Here is a 27,445-nt window from a genome sequence, read left to right as displayed (position 1 = left end):
ATGAACATTACCGGGTAGCAAAACTCCTGCACCTCCGAACTGAAAGATACATTTAACGACAAAAGAAGATGACAATATCAATCCGATCTACAAAACGCAAAAAAAAACCAAAACATGACCTAAACAAACACATAATGCGTAAAACATCAAAAACTGACACCTAGATATCAGAATAACTAAATATCAGTTCTACTGACTAACAAGTCGCGCGTACGCTTGTACACGGGACAGTCATCAGATCTACTGTCGTGACCAGAGGGTTTCTCAGCTCGTGAACAATTTGAACACACGGGTGAATCCCTTGCCTTCTTGACTGCACGGTCGTTTGCAAGATGACCTTTAAAACAAATGAACATTATTCTTTCTCTTTACAGGTCCTTGCCGCGTGCCGCAACCCGAAACACTTGAAACAACGACTCGCCTGCAAATGATCTTACACGATCGAAAATCTATGAAAAGATTGATCGTAAGAAGAACTTTACGTATTTACTTTTCGCATTCCACGTCGTATTTTACATAATCGCTATATCTTTTGCTAGTACGATAAACGATCTTAAACCTCGGAAATCGGAAATCGTAATCGTCAAACCGCAGCGACGAATTTTGATTCCAAACAGCGTTTAGAAAGCTTCCGAAAGCCCCGATTCACACGGCACATCGTACACTATTAATCGAGACTGCAGGGGTCTAGAGGCGACCGCCCTAATTGGGTATTTGATCATCCTCTCTATTTCACGGATGTTCTGTTCGGCGTCTGCATCGTAGGTAACAACCCCTACTCCTTTCGGATTTTCTTTCAGAATGATAATCCGCAAACAGTTATTTTTTGAATCCGATTTCTTTATTAGGTTACCCTTGAAAACCGTAGTTGAAACATCAAAAGGCTTATCTATAAGTAACACCTTCGGCGTCGGCTTCGGTGAATCAAGGGAAGTAACTTCCTCTATTCTCAATCTCGCAGCTGGAACGGGCGGAACAGTCATCTCCCGTTCTCCCAATCCAGCCCGGAACCTCTCGATTTATCCCTACAACGGATCGTTTCTTTTAACTCGTGATAGATGCAAATAACTTTCGCATTCGTGAAAGGATATATAAGGGTCTTCTTCCGTCAAACTCCTTCGCTTCACCGCATAAATTGTTAAAGGTATCGATTAATTCAGTCATAGCCTCATCAGATACAGAGTCGGTCGTAGCCGACTGCTTTTCTAAATTGCGTACAGCAGTGACCTCTGCCTTCCTGGCCTTCAAGATGGAAAACGCTTATTTTCCCTGTCTCGGTCAAAAAATCCCCTCGACAACTTCGCATCTGAATTGGAATCATCGGCGCTACCCCTGCGACCTCAGAAGCCTTTACCCGCTTCACTGTTCCGTAGGAGTGACATCCCTTTTCCATTTTTCTTAGACCTCAGACGCTGACTGGAACCCGCAGCACCGTCAGAACCGGTCTCGATACGAGCTTCACTTCTCGTACCTATTACGTCAAACAAAATACCTCGAAATTTAATCTCAAACGATTAATAAATAAACGATAATTACCGCAACTAACAACTATTAGACGAGAAACTATATAACCGATCAAACGACATCGATATATAAACAAAAAACATCTCAATCCATCAAAAAGAACAGTATGGCCACCGTTGCTAGGTAGTTGCTAATACAAATAAACTTACAATAAAGAAATGTAAATATTTATAAGTAACCAACACCCTAAATTAATCACCTAACAAAACTGAAAAACCACCTAAAAAATCTCCTCTGCACAGTATACCAACAATTTCCAAACGATTTTTCAAATAGGGAAAATAAGTTCGTTAGTCGATAAACGGTCGTCTATTAGCTTATGCTAATTGAGCCGAATCGCAAGCGATCCGATAATGAAAAAACGGTTCTTAAGAACGACCGGCGGAGCGCGTTGAGCTTGTCGACAGAAGCGAGGGTGAAGTGGTTTTCCGTTCCTTCATTTCGATGAACCGAATATATTATTTCACATCGGTATGTCGACCCCCTACTATAAAGTCGGTACTATATTCGGCTGTACAAGTTCACCATGCGCGTTCACTCTTTCTTGCAGCGACGATTGTGCTGCGAACATCAGTATTAGAGACAAAAAAACAATTCTTATGGTATTTCTTAGGTTTTATTTTCTTTACAGTCGTACAAGCCTTACAGCATTAGAGTCCGGGTGGATTTTATGAAGCGACAAATTAATGTAGTACCTCCTCTGTAATTTTTTATGATTTTAATGAAACTGCTCTGACAAGTGTTATATGTTACCATGTTGAAGATTTTTTTTTTAATCTGTAAATAACTTTTTCTTCGGTGAAACGCATAGAAAGAGTCGCATTACGCTCGTACCTCGCTCAGCAGGTGGATTTCCACATTTATATATGTACCTTCCAGATCTATCTGGAAAGTGATGAAAATGAAATAACTACGTTCCTTCGGTTGAAATCAAGAAACGACCGTTCGTGGTTACCGAATACGGTCGTAAGGTTTACGAAAGGACCCTTCTCGGTCGTCTGGCCTTTACCGGAACGGAGTATCGAGCTTGTATTGTCGCTTTTATGTATATCTTATCAGCGCCTCGTCGCGGAAAAAATACAAGCGCGTTTGAAACAACGTTATTCCATCAGGTTCTACGAGAAGCTCGGCAAAACGCATCGAAAACATTTCAGATGTTTCACGTCAAAATAATGGTGGCGATGCGAGTACATCGATGTCCGTCCTGAACGCTGATCGACAAATTAACGTCAGAGTGATCGCAAAACCGAGCCCGATTTCTCGGATCGGATGTCGCCGTGGATGAATCGTGGATATTCGAATACGACCTGAAGACAAAAAACCGAAGTACCAAATAGCACACGACTTCATCATTCGCTCGAATAAAGCTCACGCGGGCTAAATAACGATCGACTTCGATTCTCGGGGTGTTTTCAGCGTAAAATTCGAACCGCAGGACCGAACGGTGAGCCGAACTTGTTTTGAAGAGAATTTGTAACGTTTGTTGAAAAGAGTTCCGTGTGTGCGCCTTTACGGACCCTTCACCCCGACGATGCACCGAAACGTTCATCTTCAGCTGTGAGGGAGTTCTTGCAAAAACTTCGCGGTTCTTCGTCCGCTCTTAAATCCTGATTTAGCGCGTTGCGATTACTCTTTTCTTCGAATTGAAAAGTCGTCATTATGACACGGCGGTAAACATCCAAATAGTTGAGCTGGAAGGTGTCAACACGATAACACGGGAATACTTTAACCGTCGCTACGAAGAACAGCAAATGTAACGCGGTCGTTCTGGAGGAATAAATTTCGAAGTTGATATTACCGTGTGAATATTTTTTTGTAGAATATTTTTCATTACTTTTTGAACCGACCGTTATATATAATCTAGGAAAAAATTCAGTCAAGGATAGATCGCTTTTACGCGTAGTTTACGTTTGCATCCGCATCTTAATAACAGTAATGTACTTACTAACCGGTATTTTTAGTGTTGCTTCTATACTACAAAATTTTTAATGTAAAGAGGCAAAAAAAGTGTGTTTTAATTATTTACAATTTGTTGTCTGTATTAATACGAAATAATAAATGGACTCGCTAACACTCGTTTCATTTTGATCCGAGACTTTTAATAAAATAATAAGGATTAGAGGTAAAATTTCAGAACGGATAGTTAGATATTGTTTTGGTCCGAATCTGAAAGACTTTAGTCGAAGATTTTTTTAAAGATAAAAATACGCTTTAAAGTCTCCCGACCGCAGACGGTTGAAACGTTTTTATTTTCGTTCTCGGGGAAACGGAAATCGGAATAACGACTCGTTTTTCGAGAAAACGTTATATCTCGATCGATTAACGTTTTAGAGTAATTTAAAGTGTACTCTAAGTACGACGACCAAAGTTAGAAGGATCAGGAAGTTTGAGGCGTATAAAAAATCTTTTTGGCGAAGGTGCTCACGCCTCGACCCGCTTTTTTAATCTAAATCCGATTCACTATTTTAGACGGAGGTTAAAAAAAGTAAATAGATAAAAAATAAGTCGACCGAAAAATGTATCTTTTTTTTACGACATTACGAATACATTTAAGTAAAAAATTTCACAGCCGAATTTCTGAAAAACAGCCGGTAAAATATTTGCAGAAAAACTTTAATATTTAATGTTTATCGTACGAAATAATGATTTTTAGCGCGCACAATTATTTATCTTTAGTATACTTCTATAAATCATTAAGGAGAGAAACGATTTAGTTTAGAAAATTTTGTTTAAAAGAATGGAGACGAGAAATGATCTGTAATACCCGTACACAAGCGTACGCTTGCGCTTAATTTTATTCACGAAATAGTAATCCCTAAAAGTTACAAGAGATAAAATGATACAAATAGAAATCGCAACGCGGATGGATTCAAATAATATAAACCGCCTAGTTTTAACGGTATGTATAATGAGGTTAGTGCGTGTTAAAAAAAAGCGGTGAGATTTCCGAACTAGACCGAACAACAGACGCAGACTTTTGTTCTGTATTTCGAAACGTAAATAGTTTTTCTCAGCAGTAATATAGAGGTCAGCGGTAAGTGTGAACATTCTTGTTGCAAATTAACTTACGTAACCGGATTGCGTAAGTACGACATAAGCGAACCGAAATGTCCAAGCGTCCTTCATAGTAATCGGAGAAATAGTATAAAAGGTGTAAGCCAAGCATTAATCTAACATTTCAATTATAATAAATTAAGAATAGCGATTGAAAATTTCAAGTATAATGTAACTCACGCAAACATCCGTAAACGATTTATTACAAAATCATACACGAAGAAATTTATTTCGGACAGAAAAAAACAAACAATAAAATATATACGACAAATTTTATATAAAATAACCGTTTTACAAAAGTAAAAATTGTATCTTACTCGGGGTAAATTTATATAAGTAGAATTTTAAAAAAAATCCTGTATCTATCTCCTAACTTTAGATATAGCAGGATTTCTTTTTATATCGTATTTTTAATACAGCACACAACAAGCCGTTATAAAATAAAACAAACATTCAATAATATATATATGTAGGGAAAAACTATAAAATGAATAAACCGTTAATTGAAAATAAATAATCGATGAAGAAAGAATAAAATTTTCAATCTTAGAATAAAATTCGATAAATTTGACGAACATCTGACCGGCATTTCTTATGTATCTGCAGTTAAACGATGAATGTAACCCGCATAATGTGCGTTAAAGGAAAATAATTAAATCTGAATGTAACGTACGATTAGAGGCGAATATAGAGAATATGAAACTACACGAAAAAATTGTTGGCTCTGACCGATCGATTTTTAAATTACGTTTTTGTAGCGCGGTAAAAATCTGACCACCGTAAAACCAAAACTTTAAACGACTCTATTCAAGAAATAAACGTTTTTGGATTCTGCCAAAAGAACAGCGCTGTAGGCGAATCTTATCTATTTACTTAAGCGAATCTGTTAAGTTTACCTAAATATTTTTAGAAATTTAAAAAAAGAATAATTCTCACCTCTAAACAGTTTTAATTTTTTTTGCCGTAATTCTTAATTTTTATTATTAAAAATCTTTTTTATATTTTTCTTCGCCGTATAAGGATCCAAACAAAATAGAAACAATTTCTTTCATTACTATTTTAAAAGTATACAAATTTTTTTACTAAATTATACCCACAGAGCTCTCAAAATCAACGGTTTTTACTTCCTTGTACGAAGTAAAGCAAGTATTGTGATCGCGAAAAGTTTCGGTTTCCAGATTTCAACGGAAATATCCATTTTGACCATCCCTGAATCCATTTTGACTAGTTTCGGCATAATCTCTGTACGTACATATGTACTTATCTATCTCGCATAACCCGTAAACGATTAGCCGTAGTAAGTTGAAATTTTAGAAGGAATGTTGTAACATCTAGTTGTGCACCTCCCCTTTTGATTGCAATCGACTGGACCAAAAGCGTATAAAAAAATATGGATTTTGCACTTTCTTAACTGCCGTAATAAGCTGTCATTGAGAGCTTTTCAACGATATAAGTTGTACTTATTTTCTATGGTTCCAGAATTATAGCCGAATGAAATTTTAATTAATGAAATATTTGGATCTATAAGGGGAAGAAGGCTCATCGGTTCGAATCAGACTATATCTATTTTTTTATATTTTAACTTTTTTTTAAATATATTTTTAACATTTTAAAAAAAATTAAATGTATTGATTTATTAATAATTATTAACCCATGAGTGTAAAAATAAAAAGTTTTACGATAATAATTATTCAATAACACAAAAAAAAGAAAAAATCAGAAGTTATTAGTGAAATAAAATGATATGTACTTTGAAAAATGCGTATATATAATTTAATAAGCTTTATTGCGTATGTGTATATGTAATATACACGTACTTTTGTATGTGTATATTACATATTTGGTGAAACTTTGGTTTGGTTTGGGTATTTGGTTTGGTGAAACTTGTGATTACTTACATTGAAAATTATAATTGAGAAAAATAATTTTCAATTATAATTTTAAATTAATAATATTATAAATAATATAAATAATAATATAATATTATATTATAAATATAATATATTATATTATAATATTAATAATAATATTTATAATATTATATTATAAATATATAATAATTTAAATTTTATAAATTATTCATTTTAAATTATAATTTCGAAAATTCTAATTTAGAATCGTATTATTTTTTGATTTTCTAGTTTAATTTCTGTTTAATATTATTTAATTATTCTAGAAATTTCTCTTTAATTTTATCTCCATTAATGTTAACTACAGAGTGACTGAAAAATAGACCCTCACAAGAACAACATTAACACTGAGGCGTACATGCCCAGTCTTTAATAAATTGCAAAAAATTCTTATCTTTTAGTTTATTACTCTTCTAATATTGTCGGACAATATTCTTCCAAGTTGGAGTCGATCATCATTTCGTTTATTTGTTTTTTGTTGCCGATCATTTAATCGCTCTTTGGTTTGATATGATTCTTCTGATCTTAATTTGTATACACGTTCTCTAATTTTCGAATTTTCTGTCTCTTTATATTATCATCCTCTCGTAATCTTTTTATTCTTTTCTTGGTCTTAACGTTTTCTTCCTTTTTATATTTATCATCTTATCATTCTTTCTTTGTTTGCAACATTTTCTTCCTTTTTTATTTTTTTAATTTTTTTTTAAATTTAAATATATTGATTTATAATTAATTATTAACCTCTGATTGTAAATTTTTTTTACAATAGATAATAATTCAATAATAATAATAAAAAAATATATTTGAAAAAAATCAGAAGTTATTAGTGAAATAACATTTTATGTACTTTTAAAAATGTGTATATGTGATTTAATAGCCGTAAAGGAAGTCGTTTGGTGTCCACATCAGATTTTTTATATACATTTTTAAATTGAATATTTTAAATAGATTTCTAGTTTTGGTGTTCCCAAAGTTATGAGCTGGCACTAATAAATTAAATTAAGTAAATTATGAGGCGATACAAGTTAACGGTAATGCAGAGACAGCGTCTATCGTTGGTCACGACTTCCTAGAGAGCTGATGTGTACGGTATTTCGTAGTGGAGTTCAAAACATTTTCTGTCCGTCGTTATTACACGACCTTGGCGGTCAGTATGGAGCGTTTGTCGAATGAACGTCGTGCGTTTGGGATCGAACATTTTTATCGCCGGCGTTTCGAAATGGGCCGGAAAGGATTGTTCCGTCGCGGAAGGCGAATACCAGGCGGGTCAAAAGAGCGTGTGTACGATTTTCGGCCAAAAGTGTGCGACGGACGTCGAATCCGGATAGAATTATCGTTCAGATATCTAGAACCGCGTTGAAATTTCCGTACAGAACTTCTGCAGATGGTAAACACTTGACCAGATTTTCTCAGCAATTTGATGACGTCTGAAGAGACCCGTTTTCATTTATCTAGCTGCCTAAACATACGAAACTTTAGTTAGTGGTCGCCTCGCAATCGTTATTAGTTTCATAAACGACCACTTCATATTGATAGCGCAGAAGTTAATTCTCAAAGTGTCATTGATCCATACAGGGCGTTTCATAATGTTCTTAGGAGTTACAAAAATTCAGTATAAAAAAAAGTATTTCAATTACCTAAATGAAAGTTGTACGTGGTGATGCAGGGACTCAAACAGTTTTTGTTAAAATCTATAAATGTTCAAAATGTGCTCCTCTGGTGACGCGGCACACATCAACACGAAAGTCTAGCTCTTCCCAAACTCGTTCTAACATGTCATTTTCGATAGAGTTGATCGCATCGATTATGCGATCCTTTAGCTCAGCGGCATCGGTGGGATAAACACCTTATCTTTCACGTAACCCCAGAGAAAGAAATCACATGGCATGAGGTCTGGTGATCTTGGTGGCCACAGCATAATGTAATGTGGACGTGCGTCTTATTCAGACGCACGTCCTATCCAGCGCCGAGGTAATGTTGTGTTAAGTTACTGTCGAACTTCGTTATGAAAACGGGCAGGACAACCATCCTGCTAGAAAATTAAGTCGTAGAGTAGCTGAGGCGTAAGCCATAATTGTAACATATCCAGGTATATCGTGCCGGTTACTGTCGTTGCCATAAAAAAGAACGGCCCATACACTGCTTCACGAGAGATCGCACAAAAAATGTTTACTTTCGGAGAATCCCGAATGCGTTCCACATAAGCGTGTGGGTTTTCAGTTCCCCGAACTCGCACGTTATGACGGTTTACTTTGCCGCTAATACGGAAAGTGGCTTCATCGCTGAAAATTATCTTGTTTAGAAAACCTTCATCTAACAACATCTTTTCCTGTAACTGTAAACAAAAATCGAGCCTACGTGTTTTATCTTCATCAGAAAGACGCTGGATTAATTGAAGACTGTACGGTTTGCATAATAAACGTTTACGGAGAACTTTCCACACTGTTGTTTTCGGAATTCCTAATTCCCTGCCTGCAGCCGCAGTCGATTTTGTTTCTGCGAATGAAACTTGCACGCACACGTTCGAAATTAACTTCTGAGGTTGACGGACTACCGGTTGATTTTCGCTTGCACAAGCGACCGTTTTCACTGAATTGTTTATACCGTGCACGAATTGAATTGTCACTTGGTGGCTCATGAAATTTCAACCGAAACGCACGCTGTAAAGAAATTACTGACTTTGACAAGTGAAATTCTAACACACAAAACGACTTCTCGATTCCCGTGGCAGCCATTTTCTCTACTGTCGACGCCTAGCGAGCAAATGGTTTACTAACTGCCTAGTATATGTGGAAAAACCTATTTGAAGTACTCTTTCGTACAGTACTTGTTTTATTCTTATGAGTGAAATAGTTTTTTGTTAATGAATTTTCGAAACTCCGAAGAACATTATGAGAGGCCCTATATGTATACTTTTTCTTTTTTTGAAATGACGCAGCGACACTATCACAGTCGCAGCAGAATTATGATGTTTTATTGCAGCAGTTCGTAATACTGTAAATGCACGTAGGATAATCAATATGCAGCACTTGTGGTTTAAACAGAACAGTACACCTTTCGCATCGCAAGAACCACGATAAACTTAGGAAAAATGTTTCCAGAGCAACTTGTTTCCCAGTTCGGTCATGTCGGCTTAGCTGACAGGCCGCCGAATATTCTGGAATTGAAAACAACATTCGCCCCGAAATCGAGGCGATAACAAGAAACATTCTGCGCAGGGTTACGGCGAGTTGCCGAAACTCGTAGCGCCGACAACGGCCATCATCTGAAAGAAGTAATTAATAAAAAGGCCCGCGCATAAGAAACCGTATGAAGTGTTCATTCAAACGGTGTGCGCTAATAATATGCAGTTCTAATTGCTTATGCTTAAATACTCGTATAATGTTTAAAACGGATAGTTGTTTCTGCCCACCGGTAGAAAGCAGGTTGCGCCTGCTTTCCCGATGTAATCGCGTAATCAACGTTAGACGGTTCTTAACATTTTTCACTCCTATTCTGCCGTAAGTAATTCTTTCTTCGCAGTTTTCGATCGTAACTTTATTTTTTGTTTGTATATTAAAATCGTTTATCAGCGTAGCGCAGTAGGTCACTCCCGCCGACAAGCGACTAATATTTATCAGATTGAATTTATGCGTTGACAGCGATATTTATTAACGCTTATGTTCTTAATAAAATAATAAGCGTAACAGAATTTATACGATAAGAATATGTAGTTACGTCATAATAATATTCTAAGTTCAACGTGTAAATAAATTAACGGTAAAGTAAATAATTAAATGTTACGAACAGCAACGTAAGGTGTTTAAAGAAAAAAAATCAACCGGTTTAAGAAAAAACTAAAGAAACTAAACTCGGGGAAAGTCAACTAATATTTGTAAAATAAAAAAATGTGATATGAACACCAGATGACTTCCTTATACGCCTATTAAATTACATATACACATTTTTAAAAGTACATAAAATTTTATTTCATTAATAACTTCTGATATTTTTTTATTTATTGTTATTATTGAATATTATTTATCGTAAAACTTTCTTTACAATCGCAGATTAATAATTATTAATAAATTAATATATTTAAATAAATAAATAAAGAAGTTAAAAAAAGGAGACGAAGTCGAATTCGAACCGGTGTTCCTTCCCCTTGTGAGATGCAAATATTTCATTAATTAAAGTTTTATTTGGCTATAACTATGGAACCGGTGAAAATACGTAGCTCTTATGATACATTGTTGAAAAGCTCTCGGTGAGGGCTTATTACTGCGGTTAAGTAAAAGTCCAAATTCCACATTTTTGGGGTTTTAAGTTTTTTTTGGACACTCTCGGTCCAGTCGATTGCACTCAAAAGGGGAGTTGCACGACTAGATGTTACAACAGTCTAAATCCAAAATTTCAACATCCGTACGGCTAATCGTTTTTGAGTTATGCAAGATACAGACGTCAGGCCGAAACTAGTCAAAATGGATTCAGGGATGATCAAAGTGGATATTTCCGTTGAAATCTGAAAACCGAACTTTATCGCTCTTGCAATACTTCTTTACTTCGTAGAAGGAAGTAAAAATTAATGAAATCAAAATTAAAATAAACAGAAATTATCGTCGACGATAAAAAAATAATAATAGAGAAACAAAGTAAAGTATTAACCGGAACCGGTGATTAAACTGTTGAACTTTGTATGACGCATAATTTTGAGAATTCTGACTGAAGGCCGCGATTATCCCGATAAAGAAAAAAATTAAATAAATATATAACTGTCCGTTACAGAATTACAGTATTTTCCTTTTACGATAGCATCGCTTTTATTCCGATCGTATTGTTATTTGTTGTTTTCGTGAAATATAAACGACCTCATTACAGATTTTTTGATTACCTTGAACTATTTTAACGGTTATATTGTAATTAATATAAAAACAAGCAGAACTAAACGCCTATTGTTATGAGTTTATGGCCGTATTTTGCTATTGTTTTCGCATATGTTGTGTACGGATTACGATGTTTTAATATTCTGAGACAAAAAGAGAAAAATTGTGGCTTCATAAAATCCTCCGTCTCTTAACGCTCGCCTTAGTGTGTATATATATATTTAATATTGTAATCCTTGAAATCCTTGAACCGAAGACGTATGACAGATCACGGACGTTTTATCTACTTACAGTATTCGACAGATTCTCATAAATTTAGTATATATAATGGTTTACTGCGACCTATTTAGAAGCTTGTAATTCTTGCCGATCTTACGGAGGAAATAAGCGTTTCCCCATTCATCGAAAAGATCTCGGGTTTGATTCTCGGAAAGGATTAGGATTTTTATGCGGTAAAGAATTTCCGTATTTCCTTTTACGAGCTTACGCGCCAAATAATACCTCTATAGAAAGAAAACGGTAAGTCCGACCGATTTGTAATAATTATACCGGCGTATTACGATGTCATGCGACCGACCCTGGGAATTTAATATTAATCTCGGCGATATAAAATAAACTTAAAAAAAAAAACCGATAAAACACCGACTTCGTAAAGAGAACCGTAATAAATTTAAATGAATGTGGTATTTTCGATTAATTTTTAAGTTACGATCGTTAAAAAAAAACTACTACGAGCGGTGAACTTTTACGGAAATAAGTATCATTTTTATCTAAGTCGTCCTGTTTTTTCCCGGCGTGGATGTTCTTTGAATACGAATAACATCGGGCTTCAATTGCGCTATGACAATACTCGGCTATGATACCGAGCGGTGATATAAAATGGAGGTAAAATCTTTCGATCGTCTACTTCGCGACCGCGAGCTGCTTGCGTGTGTGTTTCATTATAAAAGTCTACCTCCGGTGATGTTAGTCAAAACAACGGAGGTACTTTCTATTTAACATTTTTCGTACGGATCGTTCGTGAATTATGTAAACAACTTTTTTTAAAGTTTCCCTCTCCCTTATAAACAAGTATTTTACCGTTCTTCCCCGTTTTGTAAGATATAAGATATCTACGTGTAATTGTTTCTATTTCACTACAGATTGAAAATTATATCTTATATTTATAATTATGTAATAAAATGTTATATATATAGTAAAAGTTTGAAAAGTGATAAACTGCTAAGTGAAAAGCGGAGACTAAGAAGTTGTTTGTTTTATAAAAGTTTTATGCTTTTCACTTTTTGAGTCACGGAAAGCGAAGAGCGTTCTGTTTTTGACTTTTCAGAATTTACTTTTTTAAAATAACATTTTGGAGAAAAACCTTTGAGAATTAAGGGCACGACACTTTTCACGATTCTGTTAGTTACTTTAGTCGCGCGTTAACGACGCGGTAAACAAAATTATAATTTTTTTTATAAAAACAGAAAACAGCAGCCGTGAAAATGACATTTATGGTGGTCGTTTCTGATGAAAGGAACATTTTGTACTACCCACGAGATAAAAATTAAATTATGAATCATTTTTAAGACGGTACAACCGCTTCCGGTGAAGCTGAGAAAACTATTATTCGACAGGGATCGCGTGCAAATATGAACTAGACTTTGCCGAATAACGAGCAGCGAAGAAGGCTAAAGATTAAACGTTTTCAAACATACCTTAAAAAATAAACGCAGAAACGATGTGTCGATTTTTTCTAACTTTCACTTTTCAAAACTGCTATTCTAAAAAGAACGCAGAAGAAAACCGTGGAAAGTTGACGTTTTCTTCGTAAAGCAGATTAAATAGGCAAAATACATAATACATTTTTTCTTTAATCCTCACAAATTCTACAGAATGAAAAGTGAAAACTTAAAAAAAAAAGACGCCTTTTGTGTTTCGAAAACGTTCTAGACATCGTGAAACAATTTTACGTTATTTATTTGCGCGTTAAATATTTATTGACGGACGATGCACTATTGTCGATTTTACTCTCGGTTTTATCTTAGTATTTTAGTTGTCTCACGGTCTTTGTCCAGAAAGTTAGCAAAGCGCGAATCTCCTCCCTCAAAGTCGTTATGCCATACCGTTTACCGTTTGTTATTTTAAATATTAATTACTTCGCGCCGGGGTGTATCGTCTTTTCATATAGTTTATTCTTTCTTTGTTTAATCGCTCCGTGATTATTTCGAAGCGAACCGGTTTAGTAGCCTCTTTTTGTTAGCGTAAAGGTGATCGTTTATGACACGCTAAACCGTCATTATGCATTATGTTACGCGATTACTATTATTATCCCCGTAGCCGATCTTACGTCAGCAAACTAAACGATGAGTAATATTTGCTATTGCGATTAACTAATAGTCTCTTTCGTCATTAACTTTGGCCTCTTTTATATGTACGTATGCGTTTGTTTTTCTATCCGAAGTGAAGAAAGTAGACGTAAAACTTTTGCCGATGGTTATAGCTTTTTTAACATTTTTCACTCGTTTCAATCGAGCGCATTCTCTCTCTTCTTATTCCCCTTCTTCGTCCTCCTTTCCTTCCAGATCTCTCTCGAATATGTCTGTTATCGCTGAACAAAGACGTCCGAGTGATTTCGTAATTTGAGATGCGTATTTCATTTTGAAGTTTGTGGTTGCGAAACGATATCGCGGCTACGCGAGAAAATAAAAATTTTACTTTTAATTATTTAGTACAGACCGATACCGACCTGAAGCTCTATTTAGCAAAATTACAAACGGTATAAACCGTAAGCAGTAGCACCCGTAAGCACTAGTAAACCGTAGATTCGCTAGCCGGTTTTAGTGTAGGGCGAAGCGGAAAACCTCGAGTACTCTACTTTTAATTATTTTGATGAGTATTTCGTCCTGTTACGGTACAGTATTTAAGCCGATCCGCAGATTGTGCGTACAAGTACGAATTAGGATGCTCGACTTCCTCGGTCGGAACTCGCATAAGCGGCGGGTAGATTGTGCGAGGGTTCTGGCTGTTAGAGCCGTAAGATCGATTACGTTATGTCGATCGATCGAGACGATTATATTGCGGCTGTAGAGCCGCAAAATCGGAAACTTTCTGCAGGCACTTGCACGGTAATAAAGCAGCCTTCTTGCCGAACCGCATAAATACCTCGTCCAGAAAGTAAAGGTTTGCCGACCTCGGCGCCGATCCGGTTACTAGTTTGCCAAAGTCCTCGGAGCTTCACCCGGTGAGGAAGCGATCAACGATCGGGAAAAAGATGCCTTAATAATAAAATCGAATTAAAAAAGTAAGAGTTTTAAAAACTAAGCGCACAGTACTTTGACTCTTTTTCAAATGTTGCCTTTAAAAAGTCGGCAGCAAATTAAGAGTCTGTTAGATTTTTTGGTCGTTGTTTTTACAATACAACGTCGACTCGAAAATGTATAAATATAAAGAAGAAAAATACTTCATTTTCTTGTGTTAAACGGTTTTTTAAGTCGCTCTCTGTGACCTAAGGCTTTTTATCCCGAGTTTTCCGATAAACGTTTTAAAATTTTCATATTAAAATACTTTGTGAATATCATAATTACATCGGGCTATGTATCATTTAGGCTGTAATAATCCGATACGCTACGAAGATGACAATAAAATAAATAAATACCTATTCTAATCGCTCGCACTCGCGAATGATTTTTCATTAAAATAAATGTTGCCGCTTAAGTTACGCGATGGCAGGGACATCAAAGAGAAGAACTTCCTTTTTAAAATAAAGCAAATAAAATCGTAAATTGTCCGTTCGGTGACAGTTTGTACTTAAATATACATTAAAAAAACGAATGAAATAAGAACTTCGTTTTTTAAGTCTATTTAAAACGACGATCTCCTGTACCGGGACCAAAAAGCGAGACGAATAAAACCACCTGCAGTTCTCATGAGATTGCGGTATCTAATTTCTGATAGTCTATCTCAGATATATACGGCAACGATTTTTTTTCTCATAAAGAATAGATTTTTATATTTATAGGCCTGGCAAAAATCTGGAATATATATTTTATCTCGGCTTCTAGTTCGTTGTAGAACGGTTGTTCGATTCCGAGTCGGAAAGTTCGGTAGAGGTATGCTCAGAGTGTGCGGAAAATGCCTTAAAAATACAGTTTTCCGAAAATTAACCAAATTTTATTATTTCTTTAGTACGATTTTTATTTCTTTAGTATTTGTATTTCTTTAGTAATTTTTTTCCTAATTTTAGATAATTTTCACTACAATGGTCCTTTTGAAGTTATTTTTAATTTTAATCGCAAACCGATTTATAACGATTTTAATTCTTCGTACTTTTGGTGTTATCCGGTCGTTCGTTTCATCATTGAAACTCACTCGACTGATATTTAAAAAGCTATTTATTATATTTTAATACAATTAAACCGATCTTAGTCCTCATTACGGTGTTATAAAATCGACAAAAACCTTTCATTAATTTATAATTATATTATAAATTTGTTTGTTTTGATTTAAAAATACAAGTTAATTAAATCGTATGTTAAAAAAATCATTTGCGGAGTTTTGCGTTAGCGATCGACCTGCTAAATGATGAAACTAAGAAATAGGCTTTCAAAAATTAAAAACAATTTTTACAAAGTACGTATGTACGTTTATGGAGATCGACAATGTAAAGTATAGAATGAGGAATGTAAATATTATCAATTACAGATCGATAGGGTTGAAGTTGCTTTAGAGTGCAAGGAGAGTGAAAAAAAGTAAAACCCTTATTTTACAGTATATTGGATTCGCTGTCTGGATCTTAGTCCTCAAAGTAATTTTGAAGTGAAGCATTATTAGTGCTAAATTTTGAAGAAAAAAAATGTTTTTTGGAGCGCTTTGTGTTTGAAAACCGAATTAAATGAAACAAATTAAAAATTAAAAACACACCTATTTTTAAAAACGTTATTTATTTTGAAAACAAAAAACTATTTTTAGTACAAAAAGAAAATAATTTTTACGGTTTATTGAACCCTGCGCATGATGACTAAAATCTATTTAATCGTACTAAAAAAAAATTAGGTATATAAACTTTAGGTCGGGTAAATTTCTACGGTGAAGCGTGATGAAACAACAATAACAACACCGTGAATTCAAAAACTTCAACCGCAGTAGTAGACGGTAGGTGGTTACACAGGCGCTGAGGTTATGTTCCCCCTCGCGCTAGCTTCCCCTGTTGACGGAATTTTCCACAACTAGGTGCGCATCCGCGCGGTTAGACGGGTAATCACGTACTACGGGAACATTGCGGCGTTCCAACTCATCGAGAACAGAACTCCAACACAAAGAAGGAAATGCTGCCTCTATGTCTATAAAATATTCATAAACGTATTTGCATTCGGGGCCTTCCACCTCGGCAAGAGCATTTAAGATGCGATCCTCGGTACCAACTCGTTTCGTGAAGCCGTACCGGCCTTGATTTAGAAACGAGTTCATATCGATGTTTTCCCAGAGCCGTTCCACAACCGGCCCTTCAAGCGACTTGCCGATTACCGGCAAGAGGCTGATGGGCCGATAACCTCCGATGTCACTCGGATGCTTTCCTGATTTTAAGAGCACCTTCACGAAAGCCACCTTCCAACAAATCGGAAAGCAATTCCAGCAGCTTAGGCACCCCGAGAACAGCCTGCCAAGCGGCTCTCTGATAGGCAGCAGATGATAGAAAATGTCCGGGTCAAGTTGATATATATATATAAATTTGAAAAGAAATATTTAAAAAATATTTCTTCACGCTGTTCATAATATCTTATTAGACAGATGATAGTCGATATTATCTGTTTGATTCCCAGAATTTTTAAATATAGTAGTAATAATGATCTGAAACGTTCTGTGTTCTGTACCCGACGCCGATAAACCTTGAAAACGATCGTCGTGCTCTACATCATATCGCATAACCTTTTAATATATTAAATAATAATTTTAAGAATACTATATCCGTTGTGTTTGTTTATGTTATACAATCTTAATAATAATAATTTTACGTTTTTGTTGTTACAGCTAATCGCTTAAACAGATATATCCGTCACTATGAAGAGGCGTACTACGACAGGGAGGATGTGCACAGGGCTCATCATCGTGCGAAAAGGTCGGTGACAAGAGATAACACCGTTCACATCAGGTTTTCATCGCACGAGCGATCGTTCAATATTCGGCTGAAGAGGGACCTGGCTGTGTTCAATGGCGATATAGATGTCGTCGACGGTAATAACTTACCTTTAACGGTGGACACATCGCATATCTACCACGGTCACCTGCTCGGTAATTTTTTTCTTTTTTAATGCGAACTGTTTTCACGTTTTGTTTACGCTTCGTGAAAACAGCTCTTTTTATAGTTTATTTTACCTTTTTTTCTGTTCTAGACTTTAAAATATTTAATACAGCCTCGCATTTGTTTTACGTATTCTAATTTCTGTTTTTCCTAACGGGTTTTATCCTCTACACATCATTCTAGCGATAAATTAACCGATCTTCTACGCATTAAGTCTCGCCTAGGTTTTCTTTTTTAAACTTAACGGGACTTAATTCTCTCTTCTCCGGTTCGCATTACGATCTCTTTAACGCGTACTTTTGTCGATAGTACAGGTCGTTAATTTTCTGTAGTACCTAAATTTTAATTTTTAATGTAACTTCTTTAGCTTCTTTTTTGGATTTCCTACGATGTACATTTTGTGGCCGTAAACTTTTACACTCCGAACCCTCGACTGCTGTTATGTTATGTTCTCCTTATCTTAGTATTCGGCTCGTTATTTTTATTTCTATCGCGTTTACCTTATTTCTCGTTTACTTCCTAGTTAAATCTTTATCTCCTTACTACGATTTCTTTTAACTCGTTGCAATCGCTGTCGAAGATATAATTTTTCAAAACGTAAAGCCTTTTTAATTTTAAAATCGTGTTTTGATATTTATCTAAGAACCGTTTATTATTAAGTAAATCTTTAAGTCCGATTGAGATAACCCGTATAAGACCAGCAACAGGTTATTCGGTTTTATATTTATAATTTTAATATAAAATAAAAGATATTAAAATGAAAAAAATTAATTTTGCGCCTCGAGAGAGACGATTGTTTTTTGTTAGTCGTATAAGTGACATTTTTAGTGTAAACTCGGATGACGATTCCGTAATTATTTCCTGTGCAGATTATACTCATCTAACCGCCGGTATAATGGAAAATATAAGTTTACGAATAGTCGGTTTACGGCTGCGTATGGACTTCACTACAGTACTGTGACGTACGGGTTAATTGCACGGGGAGTAGCGAACAAATAATATCCGTTAATAAAACTCGTCAAATTATAAAAATACGCCGATAAATTTATTCCTTTGAATATTTATATCTTCATTATAACCGTAACTTATTACAAGATGTAAATCTTTACGGTTACCTAAAGTTTCTACCGGGGAAAAAAAGTGTAAACATCTGTTATATACTTCAATAAACTTCCAGATACTTTTAAAACTTTGATATTGAGAAACGCTAAAAGAAAATTACAGAATAGGTTCACAATAAATAAAGTACTTGAAGAACAGTTGTGTTTTGTTCATTTGTATTAATTCGAAGTAGAAAATTGTATTTTGATAACTTCACTTTGTACGTATAATTTATCTCGCGAAACCTTGCAGCAAACCAAAACGTAACGGTATGATGATCGTAATTTAATTTAGCGCAATCCATTCGAGAAAAACGGTTTTCTTTACTTGTAATGTAAAAATAACTTGTAATACAAAAATTAGAAAATTGTGATAAAATGATATATTTCGCTTAAAAATGAAATGTTAAGAACGTACGTTACCGCTGCATTAAAATTCCATCGAGTAAAAAAAAAATATTTGTTACTTCAACGTATTTGTTACATACCCGATAATCTGCTATTTTTTTTTAACTATTTTCATTTTTTCCCTAATTTATTTTTGATATTTTCAGTAATATTTTCACACAAACTATCCGCTTTCCGTGCTTTTTTTCTTCCTTAATTAGACTTTGAATACATTATTTTCAAGCATTTGCATCTGCTTACTCTACTAACACCTATCGATAAATTTTTTACATCGCTTTACTTAAATGCTGTGTTATTACTCCCGATGTAGCGTTTCACTTGTACCTATATCGATGATGCTATCATATTGAAATTGCAACGGTATGCAATATGACACGATCTAATCGATAATGAATATATATTTTGTTAACTGATTTTACTAATTTTAAAAGTTCTAACATCTCATCTCTGTACACGATTTTTTTTTCGATTTCAACCGTTCGGCATTTTTGATTTTCGGGTCGAAGCGTTTGGAATTTGTTCAGTTTTCAGACTGTAATATGGCGCACATTATCCATTACTACGACGGATCCTTGAGCGTCAATCTTTTTAAACCGGTGCGTAAAATTGCCACCGTTCATTTCATTGTGACACTCATCCCGTAGCGAACATTTGAATTCAAATACCCGTAAAACACATTTCAAAAAACGTTTTTCACTTCTTAGGTGCGTTACTATTAGTTGTTTATACCTTCTCCAGCCTAGGTTTTCATCCGATTGACAGACCTTTCGTAAAAGCGTCTTTTTGCGCTCTTTATTTCTTTACCCGAATATGTCCCGTATTAATCAAAGTTTCATCCGGATAAGATTTTGTCTCATCCTTTTCACAAAATCGGTTAATTTCTAAGCGATTTCTCAAAATCGCTTAAATACTGCCTATGCCGTGAAATAACATCTTCGCGTTCGATCGTCAAAGAATTAATTTTTTTTGAACGCGGATAATTCTCATACGTGCTTAATTCATATATATCTTCTGCACGGTTTCACGAGACGAGGATTAAATTAAGTATTAGTCTAAGTCATTAATAGTTGTCGCTAGAATTTTTTGTGATGCTATTAAGTTCTCTCCCGACGGGAGCCTTACTCTTTAAGACTTTAGGGGGGTTGGCGTTCTCCAGCCCTAGTCTCTGCAGCTTTTCTTCCCGCTACAAACCGAGCCGCAGAACACTTTACACTACACACGAACCCTACACAAATTACAACATATACCCTTACACGACAACACAGCAACATTCTACACTGTTTCTTCTTATATTTACATTCGGTGGTGTTGCGACATCTTACGAAACCGCAACCGTAACCCGATGTGGAAACTGTCGTGCCGAACGGGTGACTGGCTGAACGTAGTGAGTCTCGGAACAATGTCCTCTGGGAACCTGGGTAACCCGGTTGTGTTTAGCTCTAGAGATGGTCCTATATTTCCCCGGTACTCCACAGATAAACTCCGTGATGGTTTGCGGTCCGTCTGAAAAAACCACCGATATATGTCTTGCGAAAAGACCTTGATCGGTTTTGTCTGATGACGATAATTGTCCCGAGGTAAATAATAATTTAAACGGTGACAGATCACACCTGCGATTTGCAAATATCAGATTTTTAGTTCTGCGCAATAAGGTCTCACCTTTCCTGATCGGTTTAAGCGGTTCCCCCAAGAACATAAGAAAACCGAGACGGATCGATACTAACAGAGACTTTCAATGATGAGCACCGTCGATAGCTCTTACGTCTAACCGATATGAGCGATATAAGTGTATGTTGTATGTCAGAAAACCTTGAACGCTAGCCGAGGAGTAATATTTGGCCGGATATTCTTGTGAAGGACGTTAGCGAAATTGCCAAAGAACTTCGTTCCCGAGGTGTTATAGAGCTGAAGAGAATAATGAAAAGTCAGAGCGGGATGGAAGAACCTGCTTCCTCTCTTATTTTAACCTTCGACCTTTCCACACCGCTAGAGAAAATTAAATTAAGATACTCATCGGTTATAGTACGATCATTCATCCCTTACTCGTAGCGGTGTTTCCAGCGTCAAAGGTTTGCTATATCGTAACTTCTTACCCGGACACCGCAATATGCGCTAGATGTGCAAAAGAAGGCCACAAGAATACCGACTTGTCAGGAGGAAGAAAAATGTAAAACTGCGGAGGATCACACTGCTCGCTTGAGAGATCGCTCGATTTTTAAAGAAGAAAAAGCAATTCTAAAAATTTGTACCGAGCAGAAACTATCTTTTCCAGCCGCACTAAGAGAACTTAAAAATTTAATGAACTCCCGTAACACGGTTAAACCCGATGTTTCTTTCGCCGTCGCGACGTCAAACAAAGCGCCTGCAAATGCAGGCAACCGACGGTGCGGATCGAGTAGCGAACTGGAAAAGCTTGTTCAGATGTTACCCGATCGGTCGCTTCACTTACTGCAACTATTTCTGAGTTAACGAAGACGAATAAGCAAGCCCCTGAAGCTAACGCCCTGTCTCTTTGACGAGCATTTTATGCAAAGCGGTGGAGAGAATGGTGAACCCCAGGCTTACATGGTACTTAGAGAGACACCGCCTTTTACGTTCAGAACATCCCGATCCCGTAGGGGAAGACACCCGCCTAGTGACGTTCCGGTCGTGTATCGCCCTCTGACTTTTTACATCTCATAGTAATAAGCCTGGCCTCGTAGGGATGCCACCGATGCAAATGCCTCGGTAGACATTTGCATCGGTGATTTAATAACTCGGCTTATTGCCTTCGCTGTAGGCCTCGTCCGAATTATGTTCGTGCGGTTTCCTCCAAGGACGTTCTTCCATCGACTATATAGTGTCACTGAAAGCGGCTATTGAAAACGCTTTCCTATTCCGCCAGCGCCTCGTCGCTATCTTCTTTAATAACAAGAAGGTTTACGACACGGCCCGGCGACGTGGTATTCTAAACTCCCTTAAAGAACGGGGAATCTGGGGCAATACGCTTGCTTTTATTAGGGTTTTCTTAAACGATCGAAGTTTCGTGTTCGTGTTGGAGATTCGTTATCGGATAGCGTCACATCGGGGAATTGAATGCCTCAAGCAAGTGTATTAAGTGCCACCTTATTTGCTATTACCATTAATAGTATTATTAAATGCGTGCAGCCACCTGTTTCGTGTTCCTTATTTGTTGATGATTTTGCTACATATATTACGTCCCGTTCATCAAACGCAGCAGAGAGATTACTACAGAACACTATATCTCGCCTTGAAGCTTGGTCCAAGGTTACCGACTTGACCTTTTCACCCGAGAAAACAAAATGTGTAGTCTTTTGTCGCCTGCGGGACCCTTTTATTCCGCAAGTCTTCCTCAACGGAGAGCAAATTGCTTTTTCTCGTGATGTTAAATTTTGCGGTTTATTTTTTTGATAGCCGTCTTACGCGAGCCAAATAAATCAAAACGGTTAAAAAGGTAATGTACCAAACTTCTATGTATGCTGCGAGTTCTTAGCAACACCGATCATGTATTTTGCATTTTTACTATTCCTTAGTTCGTTCCCGTTTAGATTACGGTTGTTTCGTGTACTCTTCAGCGCGTAATAAAATGCCTGATGCTGTGCATCGTGCTTTCCTTCGTTTTGCTACAGGTGCGTTTAGATAAAGCCCTGTCGTAAGCGTAATTGTTGACTGCGGTGAGCCATCGCTTTGGGATAGACGAATCGGCTCTCAGCATCTTACATTGCCCGTCTTAAAGCGCATCCGAATCGTCCAAATTTTAATGCGATCCTCTCTAATCCTTATTTACGTAGGTACGATGACCATCCGCGTTATACAGTACCCGGCGTTTATTACAACTTATAAATGTTGACACGCCTGTTTTTCCGACGTATCCCTGTTCATATCCTCCTCGGAGAAACGAACTTATAAATTTTATTTTTGATCTTACCGTATACGATAAACCATCTGTCGTCTTTCAGCAAATGTTTTACTGTATTCGCAGTAGTATACACAGACGGATCGAAACAGAATCGTACCGTCGGATGCGCATTTGTTGTCGGTGACGAACCTATTTGTTTGGCCTACCTAGTATCATAAGTATCTTTTCTGTTGAACTGTACGTTATCGATAAGGGTTCGAATATTATTAACCTTAAGTACCGTCGTATCCCTATTTGTGCTCTCCGAGCTTTAGAAGATCTGTATTGTCGATATCCTATCGTCATAGACATCTACAATGCAATCGCTGCGTTGAACCGTCGCAACACACAAAGGAGTTTCAGCCGGATCCCTAGCCGCGTGGGAATTCCAGGTAATGAACGTGCAGATTCCGCTGCTAAAGGCGAATGTAGTCGACCGTCCTTCACGCCTCTTGTTACTACATCTGACTTAATTAATTTTATAAAACGCTATTCGAGCAAAGCGGTAAGGTAACCGGACTGCTATCGTAGATAATAAACTCCGGCGCATTAAAGATATTATTATCTTGACGTGGGACTCCTCATACGGAAAAATTCGTCAAGAGGAAGTGGTGGTTTGTCGATTGCGTATAGGACGTACGAGAGCTACTCACGGGTACCTGATGGTAGTAGAAAACGCACTACTATGCTTAAAATGGGCTGCCGCTTAACAGTGCGCCACATCCTTGTGGATTGCATGTGTTATGCGGCGTTGCGTCGTAAATTGAAATTGCCCAGATGCATTCGTGAATTCTGGGCAAACAAGCAAGTTTTAGATCGCATTTCTATTTTTACGAAGTATTAGTATTATGCATAAAATTTAATCATTTTGTGTGTGTATTTGTACTGTGAAGAGTTTTTAAACGTAGTTATTTTATCTTTAAATTGTTAAATTTGATATATATATATATATTTTTTTTACTTTTACGTTGGCTTTTAAATAAATTTAATCGATAAAATTCCTACTGTGATATTAGTTGTAAGTCTTTAGTGATTATTTATCTGCGTTGTTAGTTGTAAGTTTTAGTTTTTTCTTTTAATTTTTAGTTTTTAATCTAGTTTTAATTTTTGTATTTTACGTTCCTTAATCTTTCTGTATCCGAGAAGGGACCCTTTACACCCCTCTCGTACCGTTAAATTCTATTTTATTTTTAGTTAAATTTTGTACTTTATATTTTTTATCTTTACGTTTATTTTCAATTTCACGTTAGCGACTGGGATATTAATTTTAAATGTGTTTTAAGAGATATTAGCTGTAAGTTTTTATTTAATTTTTTTAGTCTTTTAGCCTAGTTTCAGTTGTTTTTCTTTTTATTAATATACTAGCTGTACCCGCCACGCTTCGCTGTGGCACATTGTGGTTGCCCGGATGAGAAATGAGAAACAAAACAAAGCATACGTTTCATGGAAGTTTAATTTTGCAATACTTGTGGATATACAATATTTTTTTGTTTTTCAACTGTCTGCGTAGATATAAAGGCTATCTGGTTTGCCGACTCGGGAACACGCAACATACAGTTGCCCGTGTGAGAAGCAATCCGCATCTAAATCTAAACCACGGAATTCTAAATATTGACCTTGAGCTTTATCGATTCACCTTTGAAAGGCCCCGCTAAAATCGTTGCTTCCACTACGTTATTCGTCAATTTCTTAACTGCAACTCGCGTGCCGTTGTAGAGTTTTGGCCGATTAATATTCCGCAACAGGATAATTGTCATTTTTTGATCGAACCGTTGCTAGCATCAATCTAATGAGGAATGTTTTCCCATTTCCTCCTGGCGCATCCAAGAAGAAGGTCCCCCCCAACTCCGTCATTTATCATTTGCATTATGCGATCATAAATACCTTTTTGTTCACGCGTTAATTTGGGAATGTTTGATCGGACATTTGACTGAAGATCACCGATGTTGTAACTCTGTTCACGGCGTAAATCCACATCAAATGAAGCAATCGCAGCTCGGGTGGGTGCTGGCATTCCCGATTGACTAAGAACTTTATTTGCAATAACTTGTCTTCAATATTTATCAATGCTTCGTTGTAAATGCCTTCTGTAAATTCCACGGTCATATTGGTATTTTCTAGGCGTACTCTATGCAAAATATCCTCAGCCATATGCGATCGATATCTTTCCCATAACTGTGTGGTAGATGAAGGGAAGCAAGCAATCAATATAATTGCGAATAATGCGCGAAGTTGGTTTGGATGTGCAGTGTTGCACGCGTCATTAATACATATATCCCACTGTTGGTCGTTTTCTAATAAATTCAGAGCTTGGTGAAAGGCGCAGCTCAATCACGACACGATCACACAAAAGTACCTCGATTAGAGTGAATATTTAATTCAGATTGTATAATAATCTGAATCGGATGCAAGTGGATACGTTTTTTTTTTTTTTTGTTAATAAACAATGTAATTGGGAACAGGTATTGTTTCACATGTGACTGCGGTTGTCGTTAGCTAGTATGGCGAGTGTTCCCTTCGCTTCCGGCAGATGGCGCGGTCACTAGTACACAGCTGACCGTTAAAAAAACTGTTTTCTGGCGGTCGCGGGTATGTGACATGCGAAAAATAGATAAAAACAATCTTTGATGCGGGTTATATATCGTGCTAAAATTTTAGCTCAATTGGTGCAGAACATGTTGAGTTTTTAAAGCGTACACAAACGAACTTAACATTTTTATATATAAAGATTTGTGGGCTGCGAAAAAAAGCCCTTAAGTACTGCGAAAAAACACATCATTTTAAATGCTTACAAAAGCAGAGTAATGCTTACAAATTACAGAATAATCAAACGGCGTTGATTTCAGATGTTAATAAACTGCTAACGTAAGTAGAAGTTGTGCTGCTTCAGTGTACAACGTGATTCTCGAGTATGAATCTGCTAATGAATTAAATTACGGTCTCCAAAGAAAACAAAACCCCCCAGGTCAATTGAGAAAAAGGTGAGATTTTGATAAAAACGCGATTCGTAAAAGAATTACACGAATTTGAATTATTTAGAAATAGTTTAGCGGTGTATTATGTCCTTTGGAAGAGAATTCGGTTATTGTCTTCGACAACTCTTCATATGATTAAACGAAAAGAATTCCAGCCGTGTTATAGAAAAACAACGGTATCAAAATGCGGCTTAGTTCAAAAGGAATAATTTTTTAAGAGGTTTAAGTTAATGTTCAATCATTGCAAAGGGTTTCGCGTATTAAAAGTAATTATAGTCCGTATAAAATTGGTTTCACACACAACGCCATATTGCTAAGTCGTGTTTTTATTCGGCTCCTAACGAATATGTTTGCCGTCCTCCGTGGCGCGAGTGGTAACGTCTCTGACTTTAATCCGGTGGTTTCGAGTTGGAATCCCGGTCAGACATGGCATTTTCATACGCTATAAATCATTCAAATCATCATCTGAAGCGATGCATAACGGTGGTTTCGGAGGTTAGAAAAAACAAAAAAAAAACTAATACTTAGTTGTGTGGTTTCAGTGTTACTATTTGTGAATTTTGTTCTTTGCTTTTACATAGCAAAGAACGCTAAATGACCGAAAAACGATTGTTTGGTCATATATATGTAACAAAATAACCTAACAAAGGATTTTTTGGTCATTATGTAGGGATATTATTTTCTGTGTATTTGGTTATTTCGACTTTTTTTGTTTGTATAGTCTTAAGTCTATCTGGGCTATAAGAAAGTTGGGCGTTTTAATTTATTTACTGTAAGTCATCCTTCTTGGTGGCTTTTCTTTTTGTTTTGGTGTTTCTTTTTTTAATAAAATACAGATGTTTTAGCTGTTAAATATAATTCAAAGAAATTTGGTCGTTGTGTTTGACAGCGGCCATCTTGCATTGATCTGATAGGTTTTCCTTTGTTTACATTTCCAAATTAAAAATGTATAAATTAAAAATAGATAGATTTATTAAAAATAGATGAAAACAGTCTTTGATGCGGGTTATATATCGTGCTAACATTTGAGCTCAATCGGTGCAGAACATTTTGAGTTTTTGAAGCCGTAAACAAACGAAATATATATATATATATATATATATATTTTATTCCGGGCGATGATAATGCAAAAGCGTTTTTCGCCCTCAAAAAAAAAAAAAAGAAAAAAGTTCTTTATACATCGGGCTGCATACAGATGTCCAAGTGCATCTCTGCGGGATAAATATGTATGTAACTTTTTATATTTGTATATTATTATATTTTATGTATTTGTGACCCGATTCAATAAATAAATAGGATAAAAACTTAAAAATATTTAATTATATTTAAATTGAATTAAATTAAAGGACAGTTTATCGAGATCGTATCAGAATCAAACACGGTGTAGATCACGTCATGGACGCTAGGTTTGCTAATTCACGTATAACAAAAACC

General features: G+C 36.1%; 1 protein-coding gene across 1 annotated transcript in view; it reads left to right on the top strand.

The window, feature by feature from the left end:
• kuz (zinc-dependent metalloprotease kuz) overlaps window positions 1-27,445 on the top strand; it is a 140,280-nt gene that overhangs the window by 34,325 nt on the left and 78,510 nt on the right. Inside the window, exon 2 of the mRNA XM_075375877.1 lies at window positions 17,360-17,620. Within this exon, the coding sequence (XP_075231992.1) occupies window positions 17,360-17,620 (261 nt within the window). The remainder of the gene's footprint in view (window positions 1-17,359; window positions 17,621-27,445) is intronic.

Source organism: Lycorma delicatula, chromosome 9 (assembly GCF_047948215.1).
Source record: "Lycorma delicatula isolate Av1 chromosome 9, ASM4794821v1, whole genome shotgun sequence".
In the NCBI taxonomy this organism is placed as follows: Eukaryota; Metazoa; Arthropoda; class Insecta; order Hemiptera; family Fulgoridae; genus Lycorma; species Lycorma delicatula.
The sequence above is the reverse complement of the archived record's forward strand: the minus strand, read 5'-3'. Positions and strand labels throughout refer to the sequence as shown.